The 20100-nt window shown below is 43.0% G+C and overlaps 1 protein-coding gene across 5 annotated transcripts in view; it reads left to right on the top strand.

Annotated features, from left to right (window-relative positions):
* The window catches only part of grid1b (glutamate receptor, ionotropic, delta 1b), a 455594-nt gene that overhangs the window by 243528 nt on the left and 191966 nt on the right, over positions 1-20100 (top strand). For 4 of the 5 annotated variants that reach the window (XM_071462859.1, XM_071462860.1, XM_071462862.1 and 1 more), the window contains exon 3: positions 5627-5911. In XM_071462859.1, coding sequence (XP_071318960.1) covers positions 5627-5911 — 285 coding nt within the window. Of the gene's footprint in view, positions 1-4299; positions 4721-5626; positions 5912-20100 lie in introns of those variants that run through there. The other variant, XM_071462861.1, reaches the window with a different exon arrangement.

The raw sequence follows: 20100 nt of genomic DNA, 5'->3' as shown, positions 1-20100 counted from the left end.
CACGGATGAAACCATGACTCACTGTGGACTCACAGAGCAAGTGAGTCACGTCGCAACCCGAGTCATTTTCGCTGGCTGCTGAGTGAGTTATCCCAACAGCTACCGGCATTGTGTTTCTGAAGCCTCCAAAGCTATTAGTACCATTCTAGTATATTATGCTAATTGGTCCTCGGTGATTTCAGAGCTGAACTGACTGTGAATTTGAGTCCCCACTACTCTGGCGCTCATTAAAATGTGATTGTTCCTGTCATGAGGAGAGACATCAACAAAATGATGAGGTGATGTGTTATGGATCTTTGTTTAATTGAAGATCAGACTCTGAGCTGTACAGAGGACAGGATGAACCCTGAAGAACCAGGGGGTGATTTAGTTCCTGTGTGAGTTACCCAGGGGGTTGGGCCTAAAGGTTGGAGGGTTGTCTGTTGCTGATTGGTCAAACAAAGCCACAGCCGCAGCTCCAACTTATAGTATGCACTGCTTCACTCTTATACATTATGAACAAGGTTAGCCTTTGTTGTCGACTTCCTGACTCGTTTAAGAGTGAGATAAAGAGAGAGGATGGGAGAGAGAGCCAGAGAGTGAATGAGAGAAAAAGAACTGCTTTATTACAGCTCCAAGCTAGATGTCCATGTGTTTGTGATTATAAAGCAGGTCTAGGTTCTATATTAATACTGTGAAAGTATCAAAGCCTCAGTCCACAGAGAAATGCACACAGCCTGTATTCAGAAACTGAGCCTTAAAACCAGCCGTCAGGACTTCTGGAACTTTGTGATGTCACAACAAAGCAGTCACCGCCCTCAGTCACGCCCCAAGCCCCGCCCACCTGGACCCACCATCCAACCTTGCAGGATTTGGTTTCTCTGAGTGTTTACCTGAAATCTGCTATATTTTTATTGGATCACTCAGAAAACAGTCAGCCAATCAGAAGAGGGGATCAGAACCAGTGAAGTCATACGTTGGTGTGGCCTGTTTGATAGAGCCATTTTGAACCTGTGAATCCAGGAAAAAAATAAAGTAGAATCAGTTTCTACATCTCCCTTTTCCTTGGTCCATGACTAATCTTCACACCAAATCTGATTAGAATGTGTGATGTAGCTTTTGCTGTTTTTGGTGAAAACAAAAACAAATGGGATTGAAGACAAGTCTCCCTTTTCTATTCTTTCCCAGCGGAGCGTGATGCAGCACTGAATCTAAAGCCTTACAGAGTTCTCCACACTCCGACTTCCATCATGTTCCATCAGCAGTGATTTATTTTTTACCAATCTTATCTGGTGGGCTTTTACCAAAAAAACATTTACTAATTTAATACCAGATTACACTCTAAATGTTTCAGTACAAGTTCATTATCTCCACTTTCATACAAGCCACATTTGTCTTATTATATTTCAGACAATTTAAATTTTGTTGGTGGAATTATTGCCTCGTCATCTCTTTCCCAAACTGCCGGATGCTGACGACGCTGTTCCCTTAAAGACGTATTTTATACACTCAGAAAAAGGCTGAGTGTTGATGAGCTGCTCCACAGCTCTGTCCTCTGTTTGTTCTCAGCTCGGAGAGATTCAGCCCGAGTGCAGCCAAGTTTGACTCATCAAACATTAAGCGAGCAGGGTCCCTGTGACCAGCCAGCTGCTCCGCCACCACACTTCTGTTTTTCTTTTTTTCTTTTTTTTTCTCCTGGAAGACTGGCTATACTTCATGCTCCTCTGCTTCTGCATAAATGTGTTTTTTTTTACCATTCCCCCTGGTGGGAGCTCAGTCATAACATGCCTGCTGCCCTTTGGAGTATCTCTTGACCTTTAAGTCTGGACAGATATTCTCCTGCAGAGAAAGTCGGGTTCTAACCAGAGATGAAAGGTTGCTGAGAGGCTTAACTGTGGTTGTCTGCCTGGAAGAGGAGAACACAGGTGGAGAATTGATCTGTGTGTGGCTTCAGGTAGATGTTGTGAAGAAAAACTCGTTTGAAAGTTGTTGAAAGGCAAGATTGCATCTTAACATGTACCTTGATTTCCTGTGTTGATTTAAATGAGCCAGGAATAGAGACAACAGTTAGTGAATTACTTTTAATAGCCAATATAGAAACAGATGCAAACACATCTGTTTTAATTTGCAGCATCTGCAGTAAAGAATAGTTGCACATCTTCTCAAACCCAAATGGCCAAACTACCTTTATCTTTGCTACTTGGAGAAACAACCCTCTCTACAAACATGGAGACATAATTCTGCTCCGGCTGCATTTTTGTCTGCATAACGTGGAAACATTCTTCAAATTTGTCTGTGCAAATCATTCACTGACAGTCTCATTTGTTTTCCTGTTTGCAGCAGCTCAGGCATGATTAATGTTTTTTTTTGTTCTGTTCAAACAACACAAAGCTCAAAGAACAAAGAACACATCTTAGTGTTGGATGATTGGGAAATGGACACAAGGTAGTTTTACTACTTCAATATTTTTCCGAAAACTAGATTTTTCCAAACTTTAACCAAATTTTTTTTATGCCTGAACCTGACCTCACATGGGATCAGAACATGTGGATGTCCTGTGCTTTGTATGACACCTGTGTGTGTTGTAGATAAGAAAAAGTGGTAGATGAGAGAACAGGAAGATAGAAACATCCTGCAGGGCAGTGTGAGTATATGAACAAAAAAAACAAAAAAACAAAGCAGTCATTTCTCTGGTTTCACAATTTTGTCAGAACTTTCTTGAAAACAAGCAAACATTCAAATTAGTTTTATTATTTGCTTCCAGACAAACTTAAACTGTGGTGTCTGCAGTTTGGCCTCCTGCTCTGACTCTCGTGGCCCTTAACAGGGTTTGATGTACCTGCTTCAAAGAGAAAGAGCCCAGAGAGAATGATTAGCTGGGAGCCCAGTGCTGCCTCAGCACTCTGTGTATGGACGAGGGATTTTGCAGCTCCATATCTACTTTAACAGGCGAGTTTAAACGTGCAGAGGCTTGGTTGGGGATGATAGTCTTCATACCTGGCTGCAGGCGACCTGTAGGGTGTGGGTTTTATTGACAGTTCTGATCTGTTCTGGGATCGTCTGTGTCTTTCTAACAGGGACAGTCTCTCCATCAATCACAGCTCACAGCCCAACACACTTAAAATGACTCATTTCAATGTGAGATCTCCACTGTAAAACTTCCATTTTAAACTATAATTACCTCAGTGAACCCAGGGACAGAGGTCATGGTGGCAGCCTTAAGAACCATCTCAAATGCCCTCAGTTACCGTGTTAAGAATTCTCTTCATTTATGGTTCTCCTGTTTAAAGATGGAGGTCACCACGGGATCATAAATCCATCAGCAGCTTTCCTGATGGATTTTGGACTGTTGACCAGCTCCTTGTGCCCCAGCTGAGCGTGAGGGTGATTGTGAAAAGCTTTTATCTTACATCTGTGCACTGGCTCTGAGAATGTTTCAGAATTTACTTTAAGATCTTACTGTTGACTTTTAAGGCTTTTCATGGCCCCTCTCTCCAAGCTATATATCTGACCTCTTAGCCACATACGAGCTGGAACATCACCTGGGCTCCTCGGACTGAGGCCTTTTATCTGTTCCCGAGGTGCAGCTGAAAGCCAGAGGTGATGGAGCGTTCACAGTCTGAGCCCTGAAGCTATGAAACAAGCTGCCTGAGGAAATCAGGTCAACAGAATCAGTGACCTCTTTTAAATCTCTTCCTAAAATGGTGCTTTCACCTGAGACCTTTCCTGATTTCATTAGTTTGTTATTGATGCTCTTGGTTGGCGACACTGTAAGAGCTTTTATTTGCTTATTACTTCAGCAGAAATTGTTTTTATGATCTACTTGTTTTGAAGCATTGTATGAATCACTTTGTAATGTGTGTTTAGAAAAGTGCTCTGTAAAGATATAAAGATTATCATTATTATTTTAATTCTTGTCCTTTCAGTTGCTGTCTGAGAATGTAAAGTACAGAGGGTACCTGTCTCAGTGGGAAGTGGACGTCCGATGAGTCAGTTTTCAAGGCAGCACTTAGTGTAATTGTAGAGCAGGAGCAACATGGGTGTTTGGAGAATGGACTGGGTGTAGGGAAGCTTTTATGGGACACGTAAGCAGGGAAGAGAAATAAATGGTTATAATGGAGATTCAGAACCAAGAAGACTCAGTGGCAGTGTAAGTGCGTAAAGTATAGAAAAGAAGAGAGTTAGACTCTAGATCTTTTATGTGTTAGTTTTCATAGTTTCATAGCTTTGTGTTTTTTCATTCTCCCAGAGTGTGAAACTCTGAAAGTGCTAGATTGAAAACAGTCGAGTTGTGCACACAACAGACACACAATTGGATCTGGTTCCTGGAGGGGAAGAGTTCAGACCCAAAACATTTTTGAGCAGGCATTATGTCAGGCAGCTTAGAGCACAGAGGCACTGGAAGATGGCAGTAGATTTAGGGAAGCTGCTCAGAGTCCCTCAGGAGATAGCTGCCCTCTCTGAGACTAAATCTTGTGTTGTATTCAGAAACGTGGCAGCCTGAATTCTCTGCAGAGGGAGATGTAGGAGAAGAGGGAAAAGGCTAAGATATACTGAATTAGCAGCAAAGGTCAAGAAGCTGGTTTGGAAAGCAAAGGTCCACTCCGCTGGGGGAATTAGCAGGGAAATTATTTTTGTGATTAAGTGAAATCAGACTTGGAGGGAAGAGCTTTAATCAGGCAGTAACAACATGGCTGAAGCTGCAGTTGGTGCCAGTGAATGAGTGCAACTGAGGATAAAGGTGAGAGGCTGGAGCGAAGGCTCATGGAGCTGTAGCTGTTGTGATAACATGATTCCCTTGTCTGTCGTTGTGTGTGAAATTGTGTAATGGTTGTGTGTTAGCTTGTGACATTGTTTACTAAGCAAGGTTGATTAGCATACTAATGTCTGTCTGGAGCCTGTCTCCACAAACATTTAGTTAGCCACAACATGCTAACCATCGTAATCTTTGGTGGGAGGTGCTTTGGGATCAGGTGACAGTAAAGAGGCGATAAAGAGATGGAGCCTTCATGTTGCTGTTGAAATTGTCCGCTTTTGCACATGCCTGCACTTAAACACAACATCCTACCATAGGAATCATGCAGTCTCTGCATGAGTGGAAATCCTTTGACTCCAGATGATTGGGTACTTAGCTGCAGTTTGTGATTGTTCCACACAGAAACTGAGGATGGCTTGACAACTGAGCGTGTGCTGTAGCATTCAGGTGAACCTGCCAGTCAACCTGCTGAGGCCAGATAAAGGCTAACCTTTAGCTTAGCCTTAGCAGGCTGGATATGTGGCCTGTTTAATCATCCAGGTATCTGCTCTCTGCTGGATTCAGAGCCAGAGTGCAGGTTTAGAGGTTCAGAAGTAGGTCAGGCCAGAGGAGAACAATGGTGTTACCTGTCAGACGGTCCAGTAGATTTATGACAGTGCAGCCTGGTATCCGCTGCAGAGCCCGATGAGAGGTCAACGCATCATTTAGCATTAGACCTGGGCTCCTGCTGTGTGCCTTGATAAATGTGATCATAAAATGTGTTACGCTACTGATAATTAATTCATTTTTGACATTAGTTAATGTAAATAAGTAGCTATCGTGTTTGTCTGCTTTGTGCTTTCCTCAAACCTCCCACTCTTTCTTCACCCCCCCTCTGTCTTCCCTCTCCAGCCTGCGAGCTGATGAACCAGGGCATCCTGGCGTTGGTGACTTCGACGGGCTGCGCATCAGCCAGCGCCCTGCAGTCCCTGACGGACGCCATGCACATCCCGCACCTGTACATCCAGAGGAACAGCGAGGGATCGCCGCGGACCGCCTGCCAGTTCAACCCGAGCCCCGGCGGGCAGCGCTACACGCTGGCTGCCCGGCCCCCGGTCCGCCTCAACGACGTCATGCTGACACTGGTGGAGGAGCTGCGCTGGCAGAAGTTCATCGTGTTCTACGACATTGAGTACGGTAAGTGATCGACAGATTTGATGTCACCGAGTAAACTGATTGTCTGGCCTTTGAAGGCTGAACGTTGGGATCAGCTGGTGGAAGCTTGAACTGACCTGTCTAAACTTCAGCTGCTGATGTAAATCGTCATATCTACTATTGTTGTTTACACTGATGAAGGCTTACAGCTGAAACACATTCATTTCCGCTGCATAACAGACGAGAAGATTAGAGTGTGAGTCCCGGTGTTTTGTTTGTCTGTTTACATGGAAACAGCTGTGCACCTGTGTGCATGGCTTCGCACATATTCAGGCCCATTGGCTTTCTGTACGTGCGTCTGTCACATGCAAGTGTCAGTGAAAATCTTACTCTTCTCAAGCACTTTGGATTATTGTCTGGAAAAGGTTGGAAGTCTGTTTTTTTTTCCTTCTGGTCTTGACATGGATTTGTGGATGTTGATATGATGCAACACTGTAGGGTTGTTCTCTCTGGTGTTTGAACTCTATAGGAGGCCTGTGTCTTCTTGGTATTTCATCATTGACGTATCCTTAACATTCTGTATAACAACATGGTGCCTCGACCAACTCGATGAAGGGCCTGCTCTTTCAGATAGAACTGATCAAAGAAACACACCAGAAATGAGAGGTTTTCTTCTCGGGTTGTAAGACATGATGGTGTTTCCGGTGGTAACAGCTGCTCCATATTTTATTTTTATTTTTTTGGATATAATCAGTCAAATTATTCTCTCTTACGTGATGTTGTAAATTCATGTGTAACGCATGTAGACAGATGATTGAAAAAGCATTAGGGACAACTTTAGGTGCCTAATGATTTTCAGTGTTTTCTGGCCTTGAGAAAGTTTGCATGACTGGATGTTGCAGCAAAAATTTAGAGATCAACTCTCTGCTCTGCTGTATTTATTTGGAATAGCTTACTTGGGTTGTATCTTAATGAAATCACATTAGGCTCAATGGATTTTAGAGACTAATCAATACAGGATGGTGGCAATTACAATATAAGGATATAAACAGATGCAGGCATTTAGCCTCTCAGATACTCTTATCCAGAATGATTTAGACTAAGTGCATCAGTAGCTGCAGCACAGGATCTGAATCCTTTAATAATGGACCAGCAGCTCAGTGAACATAAAGACCCCAGACTGTGAAGAACTGGTGTAAATGCCTGTGTGGCCAAGATATTTGCATAACTTTGACACGAAACTCTCTGGGATTTCTTTTGTGGTAGCCTCCTTCACATCCTGCACACCTCCAATCCCAAGGATTGATTTTGACCTTTTTTGGGTAATGCCCAGGGCAATGTTCAGGCTCTACGCTCCCAGCAGGAAGCTTTCTAGTGCTTTCTCTGACTTTAAACAGCACACAGTCTGTTTTACCTTTACAAAGTATATTATGAAGCGCTGCACTGCATCTGTTGTGGCAGACAGCATGCTGCGACCGCTACATCAGTGGCGTCCAACAGTCTGCAGAGAATCGTAACTGATGTGCTCTTGCCCACTGCCTGAAGGAGTGATAATCAGTGGAGGGATACAAGGCTCTCTATAGCCAGTGAGGCAGCCAGGGGGTGGCCTGGGGTGGCTGTGCCTGCCCCTGGCTACAGTCAGCCACCCCACAGGTCACCATATTCCAGGTCTCTCATTTTTGTTCTTATGTGGAAGCATTTCTCCACAGCTCTGAATCAGCTTTGGATGAAATAATTTTGAGGAAGGGGAGTAAAAATCACCTGGTTTAAGGTAAGACAGCTCAGTCTGACTATAGCTGTGTCCCAATTCAGGGGACTCATCCTTCAGAGGCTGCATTTGAAGACCGACTGCGTCACAGCGGCACGACTAGGCTGTCCAATTCCAAAGACTACTTCAGATGCGGATGAGAAATGTGTCCTTTTTTCCTGGGCTTCTTTTTCTTATCCCAAGATTCATTGCACGCCGGTAATGAAAGCAAACAACACTGACAGAGAGCAACACAACGGTAAGAGCAGGCACAGCTGGTGACGCAAAGCAATAAATCCTCCGTAGACCAGACCGTCTCATTTCAGTTCGGCCTCCGAGGTCTACGACGGCTACGAAGGGCCACACCTTGGTAGACCGCAGCCTCCGAAGGATGCGGCCCCTGACACAGACTCTGTGTGTGTAAATGGCCTTAGATGAAAATAAAAACAATACAATACCAATATGCTAATGGTCAGTGGCAGACATAAGTGTTTCCCATCCCTTCTATGTGGTAAACACTTAGGCGTCCTGCTCTACGTCACTTTTTGTCTGCAAGGTGTAAAGAAAACGTGTGCAGCGGGATTTCAGGGCAACATAAATCTGCACCTTCCATGTGATGAGTGAAGGGGAAACAGCTGTTAGGGATGTAACACATCATCTCTTCAGTCTGTGAGCTGTAGCTGCTTCCTCCTTTTTATAGCTTCCATATCACAGCAAAACACTGCACTGTTAAACACACATGCATAATAGCTGAACCTCAGTGTGAAGATGTTGCACCTTTGATGTTTTCATTATTGTGCTCTGTGCTATTTGCTGGCAGCCTTTGTGTCGTGAACATTGTTCCTGCTTCCATTCGTGTGATTGGCTGATTGTTGCAGGTACAGAATGGATTTTAATAATCATTTTCTACCAGACTCCATTGTTGGTGCTGCAAGAATCGGGACAGGATGTCATAGTGAAGAAACATGAATAAATAAATGGGAGCTACACACTGAGATCAACACTAAGGGGATTTCTCCTTTTTTTAAAAGTGAGCTCAACAGAGTTAGGTGAACAAACCACCGACTGTCTGTGCTCTGATGTCGAGCTGCCCTCCAGCTCTGAGGTGAACAAGTGTGAGGTGGAGTGTTGAGAGCTGAGTGGACCTCTGATCCAGCTCTGGTCGGAGGGGGCTCACCACAGAAAAGACCATGGTGTGGAGCGGAGAGTTTGGATGTGACTGCAAGAGGTGAGCAAATGGACCAGACCCTTGAGGAGCACAGCTACTGATAAAGTTACATCTCACAAAATGTAATAACATGAGCTGGAAAGGGAATGAGAGCTGGGGAGACCATTGGATTTTGAGGACTGAAGACAGGCCGTCATCTACGGGGAGTAAAAGTAATATAAAAAGTGTCATTCAGAACATCTAGCTCGGTTGATCTTGGAAAAAGTCAGAGACATTTTAAAAAACTTGGAATAAATCATCACAAAAACGTTTTCTCTCTCCTGTTCAGAACTTGGTTGGTAACTGTTTTCAAGAACCTGATGGATTGTCACCCCAAACTGAATTGACCGCAGGTGAAATGAAACCTATTTGTTTCTTTTTGTGCATCAAGGAGCTTTTCAGATTCTACTTTTTGCCTGGCCTTCAAAGTGCTGACACAGTCTTCAAAGTGCTCCGAGGTTACAACTAAATTAACTAACTAATATTTTTGCACGTTATGAATATGCAGGGACTCATTCCAACATCAGCAGAGTACAGGCTACCAACGACAGACCAGATAGGCATATTTTTTGATTATTCATAAACTACGTACTATAAAACGTGGAAATATGTTTGCTGTGTTTGACTCTGGGACTAAATGTTTCCTGCCTCCATCAGCAGCGGCCTCAATAAATTAATGTTTAATTATGTCCATGATATTACAGTTTGAAGAGCATCTGTAGGAGCTTTTTAATGGGCCTGTTTTTTAGTTTTTATTTAATTGTTAAATGCAGTTGAAGTGCTCACTTCAAAGGTAATTGGGATGAGTCTGTCGAGGATAGTTGTTTTTTTTTTTTTGTATGTGTGTGTGCTGTGGCGGAGATGCTGCGCTGCATGATCCCACCGCACCACTTACCAATTAGCGGAGGCAGCGTCGGGGTCTGTGCGGAGTCGAGCTGAATGTTTAGACTCGTCTGTTTTCTCTGAAACGGGATTTGATTCTCTGCATGTTAATCATCTGTTCCGAACGACGACTCTGCTCTGGATGTTTGTTTTTTCTTGTCTGAAAGTTTGTTTGTGCAGGAGCAGCTGTGCTTTGGTGAGTGTGTGGGTTATAAAGTACATTGGCTTCTTTTCTGACACCCCCCACCCCATGTCCTAAGGTCAAGGTCAGAGGTTAAGTACTATACTTGACCAGCCTGGACATGGTAGAGTCTTACTTGATGGAGGAGTAGGAGCAGTGGAGGAGTATTTATTTTTTATTCATTTTGTAAATCTGATTATACTGTGAAACTTTGCATTTTCATTTACTTGTACAACTTGAATTCAGTTCAGGTTGGGGTTACAGTTTTTATGATGACGAGCTGATAATTATTACTTCACAGGGCTCTTGAGATATTCAGGCCAATCTCTGAGGTCAGTGTGAGTTGAATTTATGATAAGATGTTTTTCTGTGGAGATGCAGGCAGCAGAAAGTTGCTGTGGAGTCTGTTGAATGAGTTTAGTCTCAAACAGATGCTGAGAATCTGTTCAGGCTTTAGGCTGAAATCAATCAGTGGACTGAGGAAACTTTTTTTAGGATGATGTGACTCAGCACTTCTCAGAGCTCCTGAAATCTGTGACCAACTCAACAAGGTGATGATTAATGACTCAGCCACTCGAAGTGTTTTCCTTCAGAAATAGATTTTGCTGATGATTTAGGTGAAAAATCGATGTTTCAGCTGCTGTCGTCATATTTTCTAAAGGCTAAAAGTAACTTAAAGTGACACCTGACACTTGTATAAAATATATAAACACTGTAAATAACCACTGAGCCTCGTAAAAACCACAATGTTTTGTCAGTCATTGGTATTGTTTTCCCTCCTTTATTAGACTCATCATCATCCATCCATCGGGTTTCCATTCAAACTTAATGGTCTCAGAGGGCAGATTTAGTTTGTTAATCCACACAGAACAAAACACAAACCTCCTCTCTGGACTTAATCACACAACATTAATGATCTGGTGGCTCTTGTTTTCCTCTTGACACTAATCCTCTCTAATTCCTGTCATTCTCTCGTTCTTTCACTCTTTATGTCAAAAGTTTATTTTCATGGACTTTGGGTAAATTTCCTCTCTAAAGCCTTTCAGCCCTCTGGGTCCTTACTTCAAAAGATGTGTTTCATAAACACATTCTAGAGCATGTATGATAACCTGCTTTAATACAAAACGTGTCTTTAAAATAACAGTAATGGCTGACACATGTAGTGACTTTGCTCGGCCATACAAAGAAAGGAAGTGAAGAAGAAGGAAAGATGAGAGAAAGAACGGCCTTTGGTTCGGGAGGTTAAAGATTTCCTGTCATTGAAAAGTCAACTAAACAAACCACAAACACATTAAAGTTGGAAGACAAGTTTGGACGCCAACTTTGAATGCGCGGACACTCACTAAATCTTCCTCTTACTCCTCATCGTTCCCATTTTCCCCCTTCATCTTCATCCCTTCCTCCTCGCTCCGGGTGATGAGCGAAGCCATTATAAGTGTGAGCCGAGCAGGAGGCCCATTTATTCAGATTAGAGGCTCATTGTTGAGGTATATGAGGAGCAGATGGGCTTCTTGGTTTGGCTGTCTGGTCGAGTCTGTACGGACCGGTCGGGACTGTCACTCGGCCGTGATGATGATTAAAGCAGCTCCTTGGATCGCCTCCATCCTCCCTTACTCCTCCATCCTCCTGAAGCCTTCCCCGCTCACAACCTGCCCTGCTCCATTTTTTAAAAGGGCAATAAGTAAGATGTTTGCTGCCTCACAGCACAAAATGACTGTAATATATCCATGGGAGGATGTTGTTCAACACCATTAACACACAAACACACACACCCATTAGCATTTTTAGGACATTTTCAAAGACTAAAAAGCCTCATTTGCAAATCAAGAATAAGAAAGCAGCACTATAATTTGAAGATTTTGCATTTATATGTTTTGTCTCTAAAAGACATTTCTACTGGGCTTTGGACAGGGGTGCATTTTGTGCAGTGGGGGGTCGCTGCAAACATCATATGAGGTCAAAGATCTCATAATAGGTCCATAAAGGTCAATAAAGGTTATTGCTTCCCTAATGGCATTTTAATAATCTCTCTGTCAGGCAGTGTCGTCCTCTCCTGCTGTGAGAGTTTCCTCTCTCCCCCTCCTCCTCCTCCATGTTGTCACGTCCACTGTCTCCCATTTTCTCCCTCTTTCACATCCCTTCACCCTCAAACATTTTCCTCTGACTTTTTCCACCATTTTCATTCTCTCTGTCTCATCTCTTGACTCACAACTGAGTTGTAACCATTTTCATTTTTCTTAAAACCAGTAGAAGTGAAGCATTGACTGGGTGATTTCATTCTCTTCCAATGCAGGTGTGCAAATCAACTTTTGTTTCAGAGTTGCTTACTGCCCACACTTTCTCCCCACCTACGTCCACAAGGAAATTCTGCTTCTGCTTTATAAGGTACGGTTTCCAGCCTGCAGCTCAATCCATGATGTGAGCAGCCAAATGAATTCCCGGCTGGAAATTTGCTCCAGAAGCTTCAAAACGGCAGATACTGTAGCTGTGGTCGAGTTTTCATAGGAGCAATCTAAACTGACCAAATTACTGGCAGCCATGTTGGGAGGGCAGAAATAAATTGAAGTTCACTTGACCGTGGAAACTGACAAAACAGTCTCACCTCTCCAGGTCCATTTAGTAGCATTTTTTGAGCTTTCAACCACATCACAATGATCAGCAAATTGCCTAAGGACCTGCTCCTAATCAAAGAACTTTGCATTAGCTATTATAACATCTATTCATATCAGTTCACCTCTGTTGAATGGCTTTAATTGCCTGTAGCAGGGAATTGAAAAGAAAGGCTGAATGATCAAGTCTTCAGGGGCAGGTACAGTATCTCTGAAAAAACTTCACACAATAAATAATCTTGAAATAAAAGCAGCAGATATCATCAGTTGAGATTCTGGAGTCCAAAGCAGACTCACTGTGTTTCTGCAGCCTCAGTATCGGCTGATGAAATTGTCCCTGTAATTAGTGTTTAACTATCCACTGACAAGTGAGAGAATGGTCACAGCTCGGGGGCTGAACATTTTTAAGAGCTGTGTTTCACTGTTTAACCTTTGTGGGGCTCGTGAGTTTGCTCGTGTGCATCCAGTATATCCAGTGAACCACTGGCTCTCAAAAATCAACACTACACATCCACAACCTATGAATGGTACAAACAATAGACACAAGTCTACAGCAGCGCTGATGCTTCCTCCTTTGTGATCTCAACATCCCCCAGATAGCAAAATAAATACGCATATATCTTCTGGCCGAGTAAAACCCTCGGTTCCACGGCCCAAATCTGGCCCATGTACAGCATGATTGTCAGATGCTTTTTCCACATCAAGACCAATTCTGGCCCACACATGGGAGGTCTTCTGGCTGTCAGCCAATACTGGAGGACAACAGCTGGAATCTGCCCAGATGTGGAAGGATATGGGCCAGATGTGGGCCGACCACCCAGCCGTGTGTTGGCCCAGAAGCTTCAAGGGGTCACAACAAATCCTTCCCTGATTCGTCACGCTCATGTCATGTGACACTTTTCTGGATGAAAACAAACAGCATCAAACGTAATAGTCATGTGATGTGCATTTTCATGCTCGTTAGTATGGATGGAGATTATTTCTGGAGCTAAAAGCTCATTAGGACGGAGATGGTTTTCATTTTAAAACCACAGTAAGAGGAAAGGTCACTGGGTCATTAATATTAAATGGTTGTTTCATGTTGGAGAATCAATGTGTTCAATAAATTTGAAAGCAATCTGCCCTATAGATAATGAGTTTTGTCTGCAAAGGTAACAGTCATCAGTCCTGAGGGTGATGCCTGAGGAAAGCTCAGGGGTCACCATAATCAGTAGGGTTCTTTCTCTAGAGTCCATGCATACGTTAACATTTTAGAGGTATGCGTGGTCTCTGGGAGGGGTGAAGGTGTTCGGAGGCCGGAGGGTGATGTGATGTGGAGGCAGATGAGGAATCACGAGCCCTAAATCCTTCACTTACACTGTCTGACAGTGTTTCTGGATGCAGTGCCCTCTACAGGAACACACCACAACACTTTGTTATTTATGAAGTGTTTGACAACATTACTTTACTCTACAACTGGCAGGAAAAAGGAAAGAGGAAGTGAAGAAGAAGAAAGATCACCAGCTACTCACACACACACACAGGAGCATTGATTCCTGCCCTTCTGCGAGGGTATCAATATGACTGCCATGGTGCGTGGCTCCACTGAGCGTGACGCAGCAGCTCAACCACATCAAAGCTGCAGACTCCATATCTCACGCTGGCCGCATACCGGCTGGCCGACCGCATGGATGGACAGCCGGGCTGCAGTGCGCTCTGGGAAACTGTGTTTTTCATCAACACCCAATCAGAGGCAGCTGTCAGGCGGAACAGAAGGCCGTCTGGGGAAGAAACGCTGATAAAGACATTGACACTGAGACTGGTGTGTGTGTGTGTGTGTGTGTGTGTGTGTGTGTGTGTGTGTGTGTGTGTGTGTGTGTGTGTTGTGGGTAAACAAACACACACAAACCAGCTAAGCACACACTCACTTCTTTCCTCTCTTTCTCTGCCAGTCTGCCTGTAACACACACCTCCACTGTGGCCCATTAATTGTGGTTTGTGTAGCTGTTGAAAATAGTTCATGTGGACACACACAAACACACACACACACACACACACACACACACACACACACACACACACACACACACACACACAGTAGCTGTTCTGACCTGACCTTGTCAAAGTGAGAGAGAGAAAAAAAGAACATAAACACATTTTCAAATCAGTGGTCTCTGTTATTAAGGCCAAGTTCAGACCGACTTCACTCTCATTCATTTGAATGGGGCCATTTCTGCAGCACAGCTGGGCTGCCAGTGCAGGAGGCTCCGGTTTCTCCAGCAAAAAGGTGGAATCTGGCTTCTCTTTTGGCCTCAGTGCGACGTTATTCAGCAAGGCTCTGAGTTGCACAGTTGCATTCATGCTGGTGCACATTCCTGGTAGATTACTTGGTAACATAAATGACATTTTTCTACTGTTTATCTCATGATCTTTGCAGCATATAATCAAAAAGTTGCCACCCTGATAACTTTGCAGGGTTGTCTCTGAGTGTTATAAACATGCGTGTTCTGTCATCTGAGACACTTTGGAATTGTTTCTCAAACAGAATTACTCACTCACTCCCCCCAGTGCTGCCTGTTGTGTTGTTATAACGCAAGAGTGATTTCTGAACGGCCATGGCATGAACATGGCTGTATTAAAAGACATGGATACAGTGCTGCTACTTCACTTTGCTTCTAATTTGTCCCGGTGGTCACAACTGGTATTGCAACAAAAATAAATCCAACCTGATGTCTTGTTGCTGATCAATGATTGGAGCTTCTGTCTGCTGCTGTGTTTAGTGAAGGTTGGTCAGTAGTTGCAGGAGAGACAAATATTATGGCATCAAGAATTTTATTTGTTTGACAGATTGTGCTCCAGCACACCTCAAGTGCAGTTTTTACCAGCATTGTGATGGATTATCACAATACTAATTGGGCCAAGCGAGAACAACAAGCTGTAGCTCAGCAAACCTTTCAACAGATCGACCTGACGGGGGCGCCGCAGTCTCTTCTTTGTGTGAGATCATGATTTCAGGCCAGAGTCTTTGTGAAGCATCAGAGTTTTTCAGAAGTTTGACAGTTTCAAAGGAAATTCACTGAACAAAAGGTGAGAAAAGGAAAAGAAATTAGATTTATTGTCTCTGCTTTAAAGACGTTTTGTCATCTCATCTTTTATTCATCAGATCGGAGCTGATGAAGCCTTGTGGATAAGTGCAAAACATGTTTAAAGGTAAAACAGCAAAGTTGCCTTTGACTTTGCACCTCAAGACGTTGTGTGACTTGGTTGACTGAATGTGTTCATTAAAACTGAAATCAGTGCCATGGGTTTGCTTTGAGTAAATCATATATAATCATAAACTATAGTAAATAAGATTACTGTGTTGTTTGGTTCCCAGATAATATGCTGAGGTGCTCTGCTCTGTTTCTCTGCATTTTTATTGTGACTCGGGTGGAGGGAGCAGCAGGTTAACCAGTGGCTCTTCCTGTTCCCTCGTCAGGTTGTTTGAATGTGTTTCTGCTTGATGACTGAAATCAGGTCTGTGTTTAACAGCAGCTCAGGACATTTTCAGGTTTGATTCTCTGACATCAGATCCATCAGTAAATCCCTCAGTCCTGATTCTTGAAGCTTCTCCGTTGCCAGTTGCTAACAAGAGTCTAAATGAGACGATGACGTTAAATGTCATCAGTCCAACATGAAAACCGATCTCCTCACCAGTCCACCTTTACAGCCTCGCTGTGTTTCTACAGACTGTCACTAACTCTGTCAGAGGAAAGGCTTCTGTAGAAGAGCTCAGAGCTGAATCAGACTACAGGCTGGAGGTTAGTGGTGGTGACGGTGAAGTCATGTGACCGTGGTGTCGTTGGTTTAGAGCCTAACATGAGGTTTTTACTGCTGCTGGTTGTATTTAGGCTTCAAACATCATAAAGTGGAGTCATTAGTGAAGATTATCTGCTGAACAATCCTATTGGCTGTCTGTGGAGGGAACCAGGGTAATGATAACTTCAGCGCCGGCTACAAAAATATGTCATCCCTGCATCTCTCTATTTTTAAAGATTTATGAAGGAACCAATGGGCTTGGAGCTGACAGAGGAGGGAAGTCATTGAAGCCAATAAACTAGATAACTAATCCACCACTGGTTTTGGTCTCTTTGTTATTGTTGATTAAAATGAAAAGATGAAGTAACACCAGCCTCCTCCTCCAGTAAACTATATCAGTCAGAGTTTCTGCTGCTTCGATGATCACAAACAGAGCATTAAAATGATCATCAACAGTCAATGTCTTTCCTCTTCAGTGAGTTCAAAGCGATGGTATCTCGTGCCTCCATTCTGCCGCTGCACTGACTGAACCATACTGTGCTCTTCTGTTGACATTTTCTCTGTTTCATCACAGGCAACTGATCAAATGAACAAGAGCTCGCAGGAGTGGTGAGATCTCTATCCAAGGCAGAATGAGATTAAACCGAAAGTGATTAAAATGTGAAATATTAAAATAGGAAGTTACCAGGAGGAAAAGAGAAGAGCAGGGTTATTTAAAGAGGGTGGAGGAGGGGGAGAAAACAGGTGGATTAGTTCCAGACAGCATGAAGAAAAACCCTGCCTGAGGCTTGTTGCTGTTAGGATGCATTTATGTCTCTGCCTCTGTGTAGAGCTTGTTTGCATACTGACTGTGTTCTCAGGTAAATGTGTGTGTGTGTTTGTGCACGTTGTTCTAGATGCTGTCATCCCTCTGAGACCCAGAGCTGTACCTTAACAGGGGCAACAGCTTACACATCAACATCAGCTTATTCATAATGAGGAGTGCAACTCATCCAGTAGAAACACTTTTATTATGTCTTTTGTGGCTGTGGAGGATGATGTCATAGTTTTTGGTGGGAAAGAAGTCGGACATTAAATATCACCAAACTATAAGCTGCATCTGCAGATTTGATCTAAATCCAACCGTACCTGTATTCAGGTGCAGTTTGCATACTGGGATGAAGATGAGTGAAATCAGTAGTTACCACCTGCTAGAAGAACAATGAATCCAGGTCTGAACTATAAATGAAGTATGTTGCCTTCTTGATACAGTTTTAATTTTTCATATTTAGCTGTTATATTTTTGCAAGTTTTATGTAAATGCAGATGTTCTTTCAAACAAATCACAAGCTGCTTAGAAACTAAATGCAAAATGAGAGCTCAGAATATGGGCCAGATGTTCCTTTACACTTCCCTCTGATTTCCTCTTCATTGCCACCAGGTTACTTCCAGTTCTCTCTGGGAAACCTCCTTTGAACTTACTAGGAAATCAGTGTCAACCATCTTCTTTCCCAACATGAAGGTGTAACCAGTCTAAAATCTGCTCCACACTGCTCGAACTACTGAGTCTCGATGAAAAAAAGATTGATATGACGAGAAACACTGAAATCAGCCTAAAAATGGTTCTTAAATGTAGAAAACTCCTCCCATGTTGTTCAAACCCCAGAAAGTGTTGATAAAGTGCAGATGAAATTACCTCAGTGTCCTCCAGACCTCTGTGAGTTGGTCACCTTATCTAATATTTAATGACTAATTTGGCTCCAAAGCTATCTCTCTATCTCTTGTAGGTCTCAGAGGTTTAGTGCCTTTTCATGTATTAAAAAGTTAATTCTGTCTATACTCCAGGTCCAGCTCTTCATCCCTCCTCTACAGCTTTTTAACTGAACCCAAAGTGGCTTATGTGAGAAGCAGCATGCCAATTTTCTCCTTTTAATTCTCCAAACTGTGAAATGATTTACACAATACACTTGTCCATCTCCTGAGAGATGAATCCATCTTATTTTGAGATTAGTGGATTCTGGGCTGCTTCTCTTAAATTCCCTCCTGAGGAGCAAAAGCAAAGCTCAATCACGGAGGAGTGATGCAGGGCTAAAGAGGTGAGAAGGAGAAACTGAAAACAAAATGGAGGAAACTGTGTAGGGGAAGACAGGGAATTGAAGGCAGGTCTCTGATGTGATTTCTCTGTGAACCCCCCGTGCTGCTGAATACATGTCCATACATAACGGAGATCTGGTAGAAATAAGGACTCAGATCCCCAAAGACCCCGACCTAAGCGAGAACTCACCCAACATTTTTGCATTAACTCTTTGCTTTGTGAGGAAAACATTTTTATGGAAGATTTTTTTATTTCAAGAAGTTCAGATTATGTATTTTAATGTAAAGAAGTAGAAAAAGAAGAACATGTACTGAAGTCTTTGTCTTTGAAATGTTTACCAGCAAAAACTCCAGTTATGAAGCTAAGTTTAAGACCCTCTCTGATTAAAATCTAGCTTTTGACCTTATTAAGGTCCATATGGTGATTTTATATAATAAAGAACTATAATGAGATGACTGAGTGTTTCCACCTTGAACCAATGACTGTCTCATAAAAACAGATTCAGACAGTCAGGGATTCATACGTCATAGAACCTCAGGAACCAATCCTGTAAACTTGGGGGGGGCGGTGCTAAATAAACCTGAAACATTGTCAGTACAGAGAGACAGAGTTAGCATTAGCACAACCACTAACACTGTGTCAGCCAGTGGAAGTTACAAGCTAACAAACAATATAAACAAATCAAAGATGCTAACTATGCTAACCGTTCTGATCCGTCTGCTAGTCTCTGATTCTGGTCTGAACAGACTCCTCATCAGTCTAGCGCCAGGCCCCAGCTGCAGTCCTTTAGTTTACAAGCGTCTGACGATGGTCACATCAAGCTGCAGGTGAACTTGTGGCGGCCTCAGTGTGTGCTCACATCCTCATGTGTCTTTAATCTGTCGTGTACACTTGAATAACTGATCCAGTCACTTGCTGCATTTGACTGTTTTGAGCCCATCTCCTCAGCTTGGCACTCCTTCTCTTGGCCTCTGTAATTTGCTTTTAATTACAAAGGAAATGAATGGAACTTCTCCGTCAATTGAACTCAACTGTCAAACGGCCCCCGTTCACCCCTCATTGGGCTAAACTCTCCGAGAGGATTAAACCAGTCTGAAAGCCACTTAGAGAACCTCGTGCTGCTTCATACATATTTAAGGCTGCACAAGCCAAGACAAAACGCTGTTAGACAATGGCTCATTGGTTCTCGGCTCGTTAGCTCTCAGTTTGTTGTGTCTCTATAGGAAGCAATGAAAACACAATGGTTCCTCTGTTTCACTCTTTGGCAGCCACTTTTTTTTGGGAGCTTGGCTTGAGTTTTTGAGGTGCAAGCAGTTGAAAGGTCAAAAAGTCTTAGGAAAGTATTTTGTGCACTTGTGAAATTAAAAGTTTTCCCTTATGCACACTACACACACGAGTGTAGGTTTAGGCTGGTGTGGGTGTTTGGTTGTTCCATTATGGTGTGATGGCGTAAAGAGACTTAACTCAGAGATAAATTATGATCCAAAGGGAAATTCATCAGAGAACCAAGGGAGGTTTTTATATCATCTGTTACAGCAGGAGATCACTTAATGGTGTTTTTGAGTAGTTCTTGTTTATATCAGAGCTTTTCACCTCAATGACAGAGTTCAACATTATAAATTGACTTTAATCATCAAAAGACGCCTTAAAACATCAGCATGATATGAAATGCTGCAGAAAGTGGTTTTATATTTAATGGATTAAACAGTCAAACAAAATGGGAATTTAAATGAAACCCAGTCTCATAAACCAAA

This window comes from Trachinotus anak, unplaced genomic scaffold (genome assembly GCF_046630095.1).
Source record: "Trachinotus anak isolate AG129_WGS33_773 ecotype Australia unplaced genomic scaffold, CSIRO_AGI_Tana_v1 ptg000025l, whole genome shotgun sequence".
NCBI classification, from domain to species: domain Eukaryota; kingdom Metazoa; phylum Chordata; class Actinopteri; order Carangiformes; family Carangidae; genus Trachinotus; species Trachinotus anak.
This window is presented reverse-complemented; position numbering and strand designations above follow the sequence as displayed.